At 42.1% G+C, this 16,192-nt stretch overlaps 1 protein-coding gene across 1 annotated transcript in view; it reads left to right on the top strand.

Annotated features, from left to right (window-relative positions):
• Positions 1-6,655: 6,655 nt before the first annotated feature.
• LOC104298855 (cytosolic phospholipase A2 epsilon) overlaps positions 6,656-16,192 on the top strand; it is a 39,172-nt gene continuing 29,635 nt past the window's right edge. Inside the window, exons 1-3 of the mRNA XM_054162151.1 lie at positions 6,656-6,769; positions 8,083-8,118; positions 13,731-13,803. Of these exons, the coding sequence (XP_054018126.1) occupies positions 6,656-6,769; positions 8,083-8,118; positions 13,731-13,803 (223 nt within the window). The remainder of the gene's footprint in view (positions 6,770-8,082; positions 8,119-13,730; positions 13,804-16,192) is intronic.

Below are 16,192 nucleotides of genomic sequence, written 5' to 3'. Positions count from 1 at the left end.
CTGTTTATTAAGCAGGAGATAATATCATACTTTGTTGCCTCTAAGTCCTTTTTCTGTGCATCAGTTCAATTGACAGGAAATAACATTAGCAGGGATCTACTGTCAGATTTTGCTGCAATATGAATCAAACTAATAAAGTCTCCCTTTGTAAGTAGAAACTGTTAGCAGTGGCCTTTGTAGCTAAGTTGATTAAATCCAGCATTTTTTTTTTCTTTTTCACAGTTACTTAGAAATATTTCTTCTCAACTCTGCCCTCTTAATCCTCTTTGCCTTTTCTTGCCCTTGGTTAGGATAATTTGGTGGTACTTCTTGCTTAGTAAGATGGCAATAATCTCCTGTGAGCAAAGAAGTAAAAGAAGATGTTACTCTGACAGCTCAGTTTTCTTCATAACTTTATTTTTAGACAATAATGAAATGGAGTTTTTAAGGCTCAATTGATTTTTTTCCCCCCTAAGTATCTTACAAGTATTTTCAAGATTTACTTCTACCTCTCCAGGAAGATGTAACAGAGGCAGTGCAGTTTGTGCCTGGTGTATTTTACCAATTGTTTTTTGGTGGTTGCAACATTTGGCAGTGGGCCTTCAGCTTTACTCACCCAAGGTGTGGTGATGATGTGTTCTTTTTGGCAGCAGATCCAGAAAATTAGGATGATGTAGAATGAGCTGAGGAAAGAGAATCCATTTCAAGAAATATGGGCCTGTTGAGCAAGCCACTGAAAAATGTCAGGCAGTTCAAGTTGCTTAGCTTCATAGCTTGATAGTTTGAATTGAGGAATGCCAGACAAATGCTGGTGTTTGGATTTGGGGCTTGGCTCCAAGCACCTCACTCTCCATGAGGAGAGCACTTTCCCGGGACTCATCAAACTCTGGTGGTCTTGCCTTGGTGGCTTCTAAGTTTTCTCCATAATGGATTAATTTGGTTTCTTGTCTGGGGATGGAAAGACTTTATTTCCTGCCCTGTTAAAACATTTTCATCTTGTTCACATTGCAGTGATGCCTCAGAATCCTGCCTGTGCCGTGATGGTGGAAGGCAGTGTAAAGGGGCAGAGGAAAAGATGTGTGTTTGGGTGGCTTGCCAGCCATGAATCACAAGTACCAAACAAGTGATGTTCAGCTGAGACTCAGTGACATATCAGCTGGATTTTTCAAAGTGATTCAGCACTAGATTAGTTGTTCTATTTAAGATCCAGGTAGGTCAACAACAGTTAATTTTTTTTTAAACACCCATTTGTGACCTGTCACACAAGCTCTGCTAACTGTAATGGCACAATCATGTTTGCAATTAGCTGTGAATCTTTATAGCCTGTGTTAGGACTCAAACATCTTTCAGGCTGATGGTAAATGAAGTTACCCCCTTAATTAGCTGGTGACATGAGGTGACTACCTGATATTCTGAGGGTTGGTTCAGATACAAATTGCCTCTGGATTTCCCTGTAAAGGCCCTGGTCTATGTTTTGCCACACTTATGCCGAAGGAATTATTGGCTAGTTAGCTGACACAGGCTAGTACTGGCATTCCTTGTGCCTGTGGTCTGATGGGATTAGTAAATACAAAACCAGTGTCCGAAGTGTTGAATGTACTTGGAAAGGTCAGGTGACTTCAAACTCTACCTGCCAAGGGTAAGAGTTGCTTCTGGATGCTCAGATCTGCAGAGTGCAGGGAAAGACAGAGATAAAGACTGTGAGCTGCTTCTTGTTGGAGATAAAGGTTGCATATGAAATTATGCTGCCACAAAACTGAAAGGGTAATTGTGTATATTGGGAGCAGTTGGACCAACACTTTACCGATGAGTTTTGAATGGCAAAATTGCCCAGTTGCTTCAGGTGAGTGAGCAGGAGGAGCCAGATTTTTATCTCTCCAAAACATATCAAAGGCATGTGGAATCTTTTTAATCAAGTTTCTCAATAGTCTTTTGAAGGCAGATGTCCTCCTTCATATATGTCATAATCAGAATGGAGTGTTGAGCAAAAATGTAATCCCCCTTGCCCTGATCATCTTGAGCGACCTCCCTCTCCAATGACTGATTTCGCAACTCTCATTCTCAGGAGTTTAAGTTCAGATTCAGATTGAAGGTGTCTGTGGCTTACAGATGGATGATCCAAAAATTTTCAGGCTTTTCTCTTTAACCTGTGTTCCCTCCTCCAAGAATGCTTTCTCAGGGCAACATCGCATAAGTTTTGCGAGAGGGCAAGTAAGTGATTCTCAGCTGTGACTGCTCCACCTAAATTTGTTCATTTAAGACAGATATAAAGTAATAAAGACAAAAGTTATGAGAGATACTTTATGTTGGCAGTAGAGACTATTTTTCTGCATCTTAAGCAATTGTTTTTTAACCTTATGTGATACAAAAAGATCAGGCTATTGTATGGCACTGAAGGACAGGTGTATTGAAGATATTGCATGTATAAACATGAAAATAAAATGCCAACATATTAATATGAAAGTTATATATATATATGCAGACTATATTTATTTTATTGTTATTTATGTTTTTCTTAATGCTGCTTTGAATTAGTGGCAGGCTAAAAATTATCTAACAAATGATGAATTTTTCAGTGACTGAAATCTGGTGCTATGAGGAAGGAAATGATACCTTTCATCCACAGTAAATACTCTTCTGTGCAGAGATTAGTGTGCCCAGGCAGCCAAGAAGGCCAATGGCATCCTGGCCTGCATCAGGAACAGTGTGGCCAGCAGGAGCAGGGAGGTCATTCTCCCCCTGTATGCTGCACTGGTTAGGCTACATCTTGAGTACTGTGTCCAGTTCTGGGCCCCTCAGTTTAGAAAGTTTAGACTTGCTGGAGCGTGTCCAGAGAAGGGCAACAAAGTTGGTGAGGGGTTTGGAACACAAGCCCTATGGAGAGAGGCTGAGGGAGCTGGGGCTGCTTAGCCTGGAGAAGAGGAGGCTCAGGGGTGACTTTATTGCTCTCTGCAACTACCTGAAGGGAGGTTGTAGCCAGGTGGGGGTTGGTCTCTTCTCCCAGGCAGCCAACACCAGAACAAGAGGACACAGTCTCAAGCTGCAGCAGGGGAGGTTTAGGCTGGATGTCAGGAAGAAGTTCTTCATAGAAAGAGTGATTGCCCATTGGAATGGGCTGCCCAGGGAGGTGGTGGAGTCATCGTCATTGGAGGTGTTCAGGAGGAGAGACTTGATAGGGTGCTTGGTGCCATGGTTTAGTTGTTTAGGTGGGTTGGATTGGTTGATAGGTTGGACACGATGATCTTGAAGGTCTCTTCCAACCTGGTCTGGTCTATTCTATTCTATTCTATTCTATTCTATTCTATTCTATTCTATTCTATTCTATTCTATTCTATTCTACTGAGTTTAGGTCCATAGTGTAACTGGAATTTGACTTTGGAGTGCTTCCTGTCATGTTTGATCTGCAGGCTTTGTGGTTTATGAAACTATTTAAAAAAATGAAATAAAGAATGACTGCAAAGCTAGGGCCAAGAAAATCCCCAATTATGGATCTGACACTACATTTGTGTGTTAGTTAATTTGCTTTACTTGCTAATTCTAAGTATTTACAGTCTAATATGACCTGTGGCTGTCATTTTGTAATGCCTCTAGCATGTTTTTGGATATTTACCTTTCTTGTCATGTTCAAGGTGTTTAAATGATGATCAGCTCCCATTGTCATCCAAAAGGTGGTACAAGAATACTTTTCTCTTGTAGTAATATGAAATCCCCCGTTAGTCAGACAGTTCTGCAGTCTTGGATTATCAGAAGGTGACCAGCTGCTGTATAAGGTCATTGTGGGATACCAGATGCAACAGTTACTGGTAACCACAACCTATCACACTTAGAGCAGTATCTGACTGTCAAGCTGAGGAAACCAGCATTTCCAGGTGAATTCTGACTGCCTCAGATCAGCAAGGTACTTATATTTGCTCTATTTAGCCTTCATTAAGACACAGACACAAAATATTGTATATGTGAATACTCACTATAAAGTAGATGGGGAGTAGAGGAAAATATCTTCCTTTTTACTTTCCCTGTAAGCTCAGAGCTTTAAATAGTCTGCTGTGTGTTCCTTCATCAGTAATCAGTCTCTCAAGGCTTTAAAAAGCGAAGTGTGTAGGTAGTATGGATACGGAGATCCTTGAAGGACAAAGTAAATTCTTCATTCTGGAATTGTGAATGCTAAGAAAAGCCTGTACATGGCTGTTTAGACTTTGAGTAATTTCACCCACAGGTTTCCTTATTGCATGCTCAATTGTTGTCTTTGAAATTCTCTTTGAATTGTGGAAGAACTAAGGCAAATGGCAAAAATCCCGACATGCTACTCAGCCTTTGAAATAGCAGTCTCTTTGAAATCATAATCCTAGGGACATGTTTCTACCTCTGAAATGACAGTGAGACAAAGTGAAAAAATCACAAATTATTTTGTTTTGAAGCAGAAAGTGTAGTCCTCAGACGTGTGAATGAGCCATGAACAGTTAAACATTTCTTAATGATGACAAGGACAGGTTATCACTTGTTGGCAGTTGTGGGTGTTGGGAGCTCTTAGCTCCATCATGAACTTATTGCATGAACGAAAAGCTTTTGAAATTGTAATTCCTTATTTACAGAAATCCTTCAAAGATACCAAGTTGGGAGCAGCGGCTGATCACTTAGAGGGTAGAAGGGCTCTTCAGAGGGACCTTGACTGGCTGGACATGATGACATTCAACAACTCCAAGTGCCAGGTGCTGCACTTTGGCCACAACAACCCCATGCAGCACTACAGGCTGGGGTCGGAGTGGCTGGAGAGCTCCCAAACAGAAAGGGACCTGGGGGTACTGGTTGACAGCTGGCTGAACATGAGCCAGCAGTGTGCCCAGGTGGCCAAGAAGGCCAATGGTATCCTGGCCTGCATCAGGAATAGTGTGGCCAGCAGGAGCACGGATGTCATTGTGCCCCTGTACTTGGCACTGGTTAGGCCACACCTTGAGTCCTGTGTCCAGTTCTGGGCCCCTCAATTTAAGAAAGACATTGAGACTCTTGAACATGTCCAGAGGAGGGCAACGAGGCTGGGGAGAGGCCTTGAGCACAAGCCCTATGAGGAGAGGCTGAGGGAGCTGGGGTTGTTTAGCCTGGGGAAGAGAAGGTTCCGGGGAGACCTTCTTGCTGTCTCCAACTACCTGAAGGGTGGTTGCAGCCATGAGGGGGTTGGTCTCTTCTCCCAGGCAACCAGCACCAGAACAAGAGGACAAAGTCTCAAGCTGTGATATAGGGGAAGTTTAGGCTCGAGAGAGAGTTGTTAGCCATCGGAATATGCTGCCCAGACAGGTGGTGGAGTCACCATCTCTGGAGGTGTTCAAGAGGCGATTGGATGTGGCACTTGGTGTCACAGTTTATTAGTCATGAGGTGTTGGGTGATAGGTTGGACTCGATGATCTTTGAGGTCTTTTCCAACCTTATTGATTCTGTGATTCTATACTGTACTCCAAAGCCTTCTTGAGTGTCTTGGACAAGCAGTGGATAAGGCAAGACAATGTCAGCTACAAAACCTGGAGGCGGTCATGAGTGGGAAAGGAAGGAATATTTGGGAGCATGTTTTGGGTATGACAATGATGACATTATTTTGAGAAAGGTAAAACAATCTGAACATCAGGAAACCATTTGGTGTGTAAGACACGCTGAGTCTGGTATAATGCTCTATATTGCAAAGTGGTATCTCACTTATGGATCTTGGAAGTGATGCCAGGGAGTCTGATATTGACTGTGAAACAGCTGGGATGGTGTAAATGTGTTTATGTGTATCAATCTTCAGCTGGAACAGTTCAGGGAAGCGGAGCTGCATTAACTACCCTCTTTCCTTTGTTGATATTCTACAGACATTTAAAATGAAAGTAGATTCCCAATTTACATTTTAATAATGGATTTTTTCAGGGGAAGCATTCTTCTTTGAAAAGCTGGAATGACTAGTTTTGCAAGAGTACAAGTGATTCTCAACTGTGACTGCTCCACCTAAATTTGTTCATAAGTAAGACAGGTGTAAAGTAATAAAGAAAGAGGTTAAGAGAGATATTTTGTCTTTGGAGTAGAGATGATCCATGTATATTGGAAATATCTTTCTGTAATTTTTTTCCCAGGAGCATTTCAGAGCTGCAGGTTCATGCTTATGAGCTATTTTCCTTTGATCCCCTGTCTCTTGAGAAGGTTGTGCAAAGTGTGACTAAGGAGTGAGCAGTGGGCTATTAAATGTTTTTGGATGGAAACCACCATATCATACCACTGCATATTTTGGATAAGGCTGTCCAAACAGTCATCACACAGACACCAACACAGGTGGTGACCTGTATGAAAGAAGATTTTATTCTAGCAATGTTTCTTGGACAAACCTTCTCTCTCTCTGTGGGCAGAATTACTTTGATACTGACTTCGATGGCACAGGAGAGTATATTTAGGTGGCATCCATCGCAGCTTCCAAGGTTACTTTCTTTGCCTGCATGAATTGAGTTATTCATCAGTAAAAATGAGATTGATTTAAAAATAAGTACTTGGATCTTGTGATGATGCAAGAGTATTAGCCACCTCCTGTCATCAAACAGAGAGGCTGGAGAGAGGTGGCAGAGCCAGAGTCTGGTCTTGCATGCTCCAAAACCTACTAGCCTCATATAAATGCTAATTTGGTGCTACCTTAATGCACTGCTCTTACAGGCAGTGAGTCATGGCATACCAGCATGAAGAGGAATCGGGAAGGCTTTTGTGCCCCAGTGTTTCCTGCAGGATGCCTGCCTGGGATCGCTCTGGGGATGAGAACGCTCAAGAAGATACTTTTGAAGTAAGCTCAGAGGACAGGTGAACTGCTCTGCTCCCAAGGCCCACGCAGAGGAGCACAACCCTCTCTCCTGCCTCACCCTTCCACCCCCAAGTTTCATCTGCCACTTGTAGCTCCTCCCTTGCCTCTCACTGTAGTACTTGAACTACAGGATTTCTGGACATGGATTATGGATTCACTTATTTTTTTCTTTTTTCTTTCTCTAGATATATGCTAAATGTCAGACAGGGAATGCCAAGCACATAGCAAGGTCACTGTAGCACAGCAATGCCCAAAGCAGCTCCAGGGAAGCATGGGTCCTGTGATCACTTAGTTGTGGCACTGCAATGGCATCGCTTACCCTGCTGAACTGTGTACTGCTGTGGGAAGACAGCTACAGGTATTTAGCTTACGGTTTGGAAAGAAGCTGTTGAGATCTCTCTTGGTACCCTGCACTGTGGTAGGGCAATGCAGAGGTCCCTCAGAGAGCTTTTGCTCAGAAGTGCATTGCTTGGGTGTTGGAGCTGTTGCACAAATTCAAACCTTTTCATTAGCAGCAGTGTTTTCTATGTAAAGCAATCTCTGGGCAGGAGGGGGTGTCAGTGCCCCCCTGTAAAAATCAAAGCAGGTGAAAAAGAAATCACTCTTCATTCTGCTGACTCAGTAGAGGTGCTCTAATAGGCTGCAGGAGGCAGGGAGGGGATTGCCTAATGACTGGAAATAACAAAGGGGTGGAGCAGGAGAGACTGGTCATAAAATCCCTATTCCTCCACCTCTCATCTGCATGAGGAGTGCCTGCCAGCTGTACGACTTGGTAGCTTTTAACATTGGACTTACATGCAACTGTGGCTGCAATGGGATCAAATTTAAGTTCAAGTGAGGTAAGAAAAAGGAGCCAATGACAAGCATAAAGTGGGTAAAATTGTCTGATATTTCAGTTAAGATGATGACAGAGAAGAGCAGCTGTTTGAGGTGTACGAGCAATCCATGGAAAGCAAGTTTGCTGTTCCTCAGATCTCGTGGTTGCAAGGATGGTTTTCCTAGTCTAACCTTTTACAGAACCTTGTGGCATGTCTGCGTATTGAGGCTGTATTGTAGGACTAACAACGTTGCTTATTGGGCTTCCTTGAAAAAACATGTAGCTTCATGCCAAGGAAATAAGAAGCTGGCACAGAGTTGTGATGGGTTCAGTGGTCAGTAAAGCACCTGATGAATATCTTCAATGTGTATGCTCTCAGTATGGCTATGAATGTGAGATGTTTTTAAATGTCAGACTAAAAGAAGAGTTTAGCAGGTAGCTTAGCTTTTTTAACTTTGCCTTGTGTTGTTTTTCCTAGACTTTTACGGGCACCTCAGCACCAGCGGTGAATACGGTAGGTGGTAATTAGCTGGCCCTTCATTAAATGCTGTCCAGTGCTGAATGTAGAGCAGCAGAAAAAAATGTTAGGAATTCAGTGGCTTGGGGGGAAAATCATCCTGCAATATTTACTGATCACTGAAAAGCTGAGCTGCAGCTTCAGCTCTGTAGATGAAATATTGCCCTGGCTTTCAGTAAACTCTCAGTTCTCTTGGTGTCTGATGCTTGTGATGCTGTGAGTAATATGTTGCATTACATCAGGGCTGGTTTGTACTTGACCTGTATCAATCTTTTGATTCCTCCTAATTTATGTGTTTCAATTTCTTTGGATAAAATGCTCTCCTGTCTTATGCATTGCCCTTCATAAGAAGGCTCCATTTAAATGGTCTTCGAGTTCTTCTTAGTGCTCTGGTATTCTGTGTAGTCTTTCTTTGCACTGTAATGACCTGTCTTAGAGCTTGAAGTTCTCGGTGTTTAAAAACATAGTGTTGGAACATCAGGTCAAAGGAACTTCTCCTCCCTCTCTGCTTTGCCCCAGTGAGCCCACATCTGGAATGTCATGTCTAGATCTCGGCTCCCTGGTTCAAGATGGAGAGGGATATGCTAGAGAGAGTCCCATGGCAGGCTACAAGTATGATAAAGGGACTGGCACATCTCTCATGAGCAACTGAGGCTGTTTAGTCTGCAGAAGAGAAGACTGAGGAGGGACCTTATTAATGCTTACAAGTATCTGAAGGGTGCCTGTGAAGAAGGTGGTGACAGTCTCTTTTCAGTGGTGTCCTGTGATAGGACAAGGGGCAATGGACACAAACTAGAATACAGGAAATTTCACCTTAGCATGAGGAAAAGATTCTTTACTGTAAGGGTGATGGAACACTGGAACAGGATGCCTGGAGAGGTTATGGAGTCTCCTTCTCTAGAGACTTTTCAAGGCCTGTCTAGATGTGTTCCTGTGTCACCTGCTTTGGCCGGGAGCTTGGACTCACTGATCTTCAAAGGCCTCTTCCACACCCTACCATTCTATGATTCTAACAGGCAAAACTGTGAAATAACTATGAAATAAATCTGTTTTCTTCAGCCTCTTGAGAAGCCCCATCTTGTCAGTGCTATAGGTGTGGAAGTAGTGGCGAAACTTCCCTGAATGTGAAAAAAAGAGCAACAGGGTGCTTTTTAATGGCTGAACTGAAGATGAATTCTGTGCATGAGCAGCTGAATACTCCCAGAGCAATTAGCAGATGTTTATGTTAACATGTACTAGCATAAAGGAAAACATAACAGCTAAGCTGCTACAAGCCAGCAAATGTGAACAGCAGTAGTGGCAACAACAGTATGGGGCTGTTTTCAGGCAGTTGCAATGGGTTTGGGGCTGCCAGTATCAGCTGCAGCTCTGGGGATCTGTGGACAGAAAGATGGGCTCTTGCCTTTGCTTCAATGATGTGGGGGTTTCCCAGCCTGGTTTGTTTTGGGTTGTGATTCCATGTGGGCCATTGCAGTGAAACAGATTCTCCCAGATGATGGTAAATTTGGTCTGCCCCATGAAGAATTACTGTTATTGTCAGTGTATGATGCCTGATTGTGCCCAAGAGCCACCTACTTTCTCTATTCAAGGTGAAATGTTGGGCTGAAGCAAAGATGTTGCAGAGTTTCTTCAAAAAGTAGCATTTAAAATGATGTGTATAGTTGGCAGCCCTAAGGAAGTTGTTACTTTTCATCCTGTAAACTGTGGCTGTGTTTAGGGGTTCAAGATGCTTTCTTAGTGCTTTCTATGTTGTTAGCAGGTCACTAGGTGTGATACCTGTACAGTTAAGCAGCTTTAGATTGTGCCTCTTATGTTTAGGGTATTGAGGGTGTCAGAACTGACCCAAATACAGCACATGCAGTTTAGAGTAGGACCCGGAGTCCCTTCCATCTGCCCTGACTCTTCAAGGCTCACAGATGCAAAAATGAGGAAAGACCTGAGTTTTGGGGTTTATGTTGTGTTTTTTCCTTTTCCTTTTTGTTCTTTTTTTCCCCCCATGAAAGTTGTTTTTTTATGATGACAAATATGTAAGTATAGTATATCCGAGTTGTTTTTTGTTTCTTAGTGACTCAGTTAAGGAAATCAGCTTTCATTATCAGAATCAGTTTCAAGACAACCTTCAGGGCACATGGGATGTGTGTGAATTAAATGTGAGTGGATACTGAAATTAAAGGGAATATGTAAAATATTTGGTGGGAAAATGTTGGTAGTGCCCTTAAGCTGTAATATTTTCTATATTACTCAAGTTACTGTGTTGTATCAAAGTAATACAGGCTAGCTTGGTCTTGAGAAAAAGCCATGCTGAGCCATGGAACTATCTGACTTGGTTTCTCTTCTATGCTTTGTATTTTTGCTAACATGCAAGCCCAGCTATGGAGCTATAAACAGGAAGAGAAGAAAAATCACATGAAAATGGCAGTTTGAAACCGCGGTAGTTTTATACAGCTCTTGGAATGAAAACAGGCCTTGAATCACTGCTGCTCCATTTGCTTTTATTCCCAAACAATTCCAGTGATTTCTGCTGACTTAATAAGACCCAGCTGTAAGGTCTTTTTAAATGGGTGAAATAAATACAAAGCATGTAATACAAAGAGGAGCATGCCTTGTGCATTTGACCTTACTTGACATGGTAGAAATTGTAGTGTCATGAAATCCTGCCTGCCCTTGAGGCTCCAAAACTCCTTGAACTTGAAAGGTGCTACATACCTGAGCCAGGTCAGAAGTAAGGCAATGATCTGTCTCTTAAGATCTTGCCACTCTTTCTGACAGGAATGAATGATTTGTTTGTTTGTTTGTTGTTTTTCATAGTCTTTAAAGTAGTGCTGTGACTTCTACTCCTTTTTGAAGAGAGTGCTAAGCAAAGTGAGGTCTGCTCCAAATAGAGCTGGCAAGCTGTTTTACTTCAGCAACTACCTTCTCTCTTGATGTCACCTGGCAATGTTGTATGCTTCATACTCGTCTTCCCAAGGGAAAACAAACAAACAAACAAAAACCTTTTAAGACTGAAATTTTACTGAACCAGAGCAATATTAGAGTCCAGTTATGTAATTCTTATTCATAGGGGTGAGCACTCTTGTATGTGAATACTGTATTGGCTTCCCTGGGACAAGTTATGTGAGGATTGCACAAGTGTGCCACAGGATCTAATTGGACTGTGATGTGACGTAGGATAGTGTGACCAAGTCCTGCATTTGCAATCCCATGTATTTAAGTAGTTTCAACAGTGACTATTAAAATTCCTGGCTTGTGTTTCCGGTTTATGAGGTAACAATCATGTCTCAGACAAAATAAATACAGAAGTTGAAAGTCAAAGTGTGTGTAATGACTGACATGGGAGGCTTCTGGCCTCAGAACTTACCCAGCCTGTGATGTGGCCATCAGCATGGTAAGGGCAAAGATGTGGAAGTCATTGCCTATTAGCAGCAGATTATCTGATTATCTGGTTTAAATTATGCCCTCCAATAGCTTTTCTGTGTGACTAAGTTGCTGACAGCTAAACTTGACAAAACATTCAAGCTCCTAAAAGTTAGGATTTGTAAGGTCTGACTTTCAAATCTCTGGTATGGGAAAGGGTTCTACAAGCTAGAGTGAAACATTGAGAATTGATTCAATATGTTTGCAGAGTTAGTTGCATCAGAATGGGAATTGTAACAGCTGAGCAGGGAAGTGTGTAAACAGGTACATCCAGCTAATAAGGACAGCTGAGCACAGAAACACCTTTCTTGGATTTGATCTCTGTGTGCCACTTAGGGTTGCAGGGAGATACCACTGTCCCGTTGAGATGCACAAAGCAGAGGTCTACATGCTTGTTTTCAAACAGCTGAGCAGAAGTTATTCCTTTAAAATGGTGTCCAGCCTAGTGGTCACAGCACTTCACTGGGATGGGGATCTTCTGCTCAGGTCTGTTGTTTTCTATTCATGGGATGCAAGCCTCCTTGAGTAAAGATATGCTCTGCTGCTTTTGCTGAAATAGCACTACTGAGGACACATTTTGGATTTATTGGGTGGGAAAGGAGGGACCAAGCAAAACCACAGCAAACCTGTTGGTAGGTTTGGTAGGGATAGACAAGCCTTGCTTGCGGGTCCTCATATCTTGGAGTGCTTCTGTGTTCTACTCGGTTCTACTGAACGCATAGAGAAAAGTAGTTCTGGCAGTTCAGCTGCATAGTCTGGGCATGATGTATTTAGGTTGCATTTAATTGGATCCTATAATCCTTATTTTCCTCTACAGAACTAGTTTTATTTGTTTGTTTGTTTGTTTTCCTCTTTCAAAATGTGTCTGCCTAAATTCTACTTTGTGGCCATATTTGGGTAATAAGAGCAGGTAGGAATGTGATACACTCTGAGGGAACTGCAGTATCCCACAGCTGACAATTGAAATACTTGCAAACACTCTAGACCTGTGCTGGAGTCTGGAGAGGTTAAGGTAATGGAGAACAAATATGCCCAGGTCTGTGACATGCTCTGATCTTCAAAACTCTTCCCCTTCCTGACCCAAAGGGAAGTGGAAGAGGATATACCAGTATATGCCAGGAATCACCCAGACTGTTTCTTGGCGGCTGTACTTTGTCTCTGCTGTGTTTATAGAGGTGCTGAGGTTTTTGTTGGTGAGGACACAGAGCTGCTTTGCTACATTGTGCTAATGTCCAATGTCACATCATGGTCCCAGTTACTTAACATTTTGTCAAAGCATTGTGAAACACTTAATGATAAACCTTGTGCTAGAGCTGGAAAGGCAAATGCTCTGGCAAAATGTAAAGGATGTATGAAAGAAACAGTAGCAAGCTACATTTTGTCGGTAAAGATCAGTACAGCATTTTCACTTCAGCTGCTTATGATTGGTATGGACACTACTGTTGAGTAGTTATCTTCAAGGTGAAATGGGGAAAGAGTTAATTTATAGCCTGTGGAATATGAAGACATTAGTATGAGCCACAGAAGTTATGAGCTATTACAGAATTAATATGTCAGAGCCCAGAGATATGAGTTAATTCCCAAGATCATATCTAGAAGGAATTTTGTGGCTTTATGCTGGGGACCAGGACTGAAAAATCAGAGATGGATGAGTTTTCATGAGAAGTATCTTGTCACTGTCAACTGCATTTCTGGCATCTTGGGTTGTGTGCATGAACTTGTGCTGGTGCAGGAGCTTTTGCTGGTGCTTGGTGGTTGCTTAGCTGTATCCACACAGCTGCTGGGGTAGAGTTTGATGTTGTATTGCAAGCAGTGGTAAGAGGCATAGGACACCCACGTGTGTGCTGTAGGGGTGTTTGTTGTGATAATAATGGTGTTAGAAAGAACTGATGTTTATCAAACCAAACTCTCAGCACCTATTCTCAGCTCACATGTGGTTTTGAAATCTGTTGCTTCTCTTTCAGTGCTGAAAAGGGTTTTGTGCCAAAAAATGTGTTTAAATCTTCCAGCTGCTCCAGCTGGTTTGGTAAATGATATGGACTCAGCCTTAAAATCCTTATTCTCTCTATGTCCTTAGAAATGCAGGGTCACAGTAGCCTGTGACCATAGATTGTAATTTTAATCTTAATGTTGTCTTTTCTCTCTTTTTTTTGTTTTCTTTCTTTGCTTTTTTTTCTTTTTGAACTGTTGTGCAGAGACCAGTGTCTCCTTTCAACTTGCTCACTGTAAAAATACTAAGAGTGAGGAATGTCCGGAAGGCAGACTTGCGTGAGTACTTCTACTGTTGTTGGATGTTTCTTATAATTCTTTAAAGTGAAAAAATAAACTATTTGGTCAATGTTAGTACTCTTAAACTCTGTAGGAATAGATGTGCTGCTCCAAGTTTTCAGTAATTATTTTTGTTGTGACCCTGAAGCATTGCTTTCTGGCTCTCAGAGTAAAGAGGCTAACTCAAGCAAGGTGATTCATTTTATCTCTTGCTTTCAGGCCTCGCTGTATGAGATCCGTTTCCCACCCTCGTGACATCAGACTTAGCTGGTGATCAGAGAGCTGCTCTTTAATTGACAATCATTCTTCTATTTTTGAACAAGAAACCTGAGTATTCCTTACAGAATTGCTGGACAGAAAAAAGGAGAGGACTGGTGAAGCAAATGCAAAATCAGTGGTAGTAGGAAAGCCTATGAAAATAACAAAAATACAAGCAAAATGATTCCATCCTCTAAATATGCAGGAAGATATTACAAAATCTAGTGTCTCTGGGAATCTATTTTACCTAGAGAATGGAACAATTTTAAAGTCAGAAAATATTACACAAATCACTACTGAAACAGTATTGAAGAGGTTTAAGTGAGAGAGAGTGAGGGAAAGTGGGAAAAGGATTTTTTGACTGAAGAGTGCAAGAGAAAAATGTCATAACCAGATCACAGAGCAAGAGTTAACATGTAAAGAGTCCAAGACAGAAGAAATCTCTGCAGCAGGGATATCTCAGGGAAGCCTCTGCAGACTAGTGTCCATTGACTTGTTGAACTAGAGTGTAGCAGCAAATTTGAAAAGGAAATCCTCAGTGGGAGAAGGAGACTTGAAAGAATGGCAAGAATGGCTTGTTCACTGTCCAGATGTGGCACTGACTCACCCAGGGGAGGGACTGTTTTAATTCTGAATTTTCCAGTTAGTTGAGAAATACCCTCACAGTTTCTGTTCCACAGATAGGGGTCCTCAATAACCCCACTCCTGGGTGCACTGAGGCTTGTTCAGGTGCCTTTCAAAATGCAATTATACCACTGAGTAACTTTCATAGGAAAATTTGAATGGTTAAACATCTGTTTAAAGAGGTGGGAAAGGCATGAAAGAACAAGGTGTGAAACAAAGACAAAGTGAATAGGGAAATTAAAATCTAAATACCACAAGAATAAACTGGAGAGATGCAAACCCACAGAAAATTCCACAATGTGTTCCCCAAAATCTTGCTGAACATAGCTCAAGATTAATTTTCTGTTGGTACACTCAGAGTTTCATGCAGCACATCATAGTTTCTAAAGAAACCAGATGTAAATTTGAGTTAATCTACTATAGATTTTGAGGTTTTAACTGAAGTAGTGGGTCAAGAGTAGAGGGAATATTTATCTGATCTTTGATTTGGTGCTTTCTGGCAGGAAGGATGTGGTTGGAACCTGTGGAAGTTGTGGTTAACAGCAACAGTGATTTTGAATGAATGAGTCTGTGGTGGGTTGAAGTTTCCCCCTGACATTAACTTTGCCAGACCTACTCAGTTAGAAGCAAATGAAGATATATTCACAAGCAAAATCTACACTCTACAATGGAATGCAAGGAATATGTACAAAATGTACAGTATTTACAATGTTTACAGATATTTACAATTAATAATAAACAGCACAAGGACTCCCCTGGCCATGGACCAGGGGAAGCTACTAGCTTCTTCCTCCCTGACTCCTCCTTACTCCCCTGTACAAAAGGGACAAGAAAAAGGAGCAGAGAAGTTAGACCTAGCCAAGGCCAGTCAAAAGCATGTTATCTCTCCTGAGCAAAGCAAAAACACCCAGAGATCAGAAGAGAAGAGAAAAGGGAAGAATTGTTATGGTACAGCTTGTTTTATTTTAGATATTTACACAATGAATTTGTTTAGAATAATCTTTTGCTTTCCTTTTTACACCCAATAGTGATTTACTTATATTTTTCTACTTTTTTTGGATCAAAATCTGTAACTAAATTTTAAAGGCATAGCCTAAAATCACCACAGATTGCTACCAGGGGGAAAAAACACACCAACTGTGCTGCATGCATGTGTGTTGTTCTGAGTTGCCTTATTCTTGCATATTTCACATCATAACACCACTGTGCTTATTTGTGTTGGTTTTTCTCTTTTCTCTTTTCCTTTTTCTCTTTTTCTCCCCCTCTCCCCCTCTCCCCCTCTCCCCCTCTCCCCCCTCTCCCCCTCTCCCCCCTCTCCCCCCTCTCCCCCCTCTCCCCCCTCTCCCCCCTCTCCCCCCTCTCCCCCCTCTCCCCCCTCTCCCCTCTCCCCCCTCTCCCCCCTCTCCCCTCTCCCCTCTCCCCTCTCCCCTCTCCCCTCTCCCCTCTCCCCTCTCCCCTCTCCCCTCTTTTCCAGCTTTACATATCTGCTGTGATTTAATGAATGCCT

This window comes from Dryobates pubescens, chromosome 5 (genome assembly GCF_014839835.1).
Source record: "Dryobates pubescens isolate bDryPub1 chromosome 5, bDryPub1.pri, whole genome shotgun sequence".
Lineage (NCBI taxonomy): Eukaryota > Metazoa > Chordata > Aves > Piciformes > Picidae > Dryobates > Dryobates pubescens.
The sequence above is the reverse complement of the archived record's forward strand: the minus strand, read 5'-3'. Positions and strand labels throughout refer to the sequence as shown.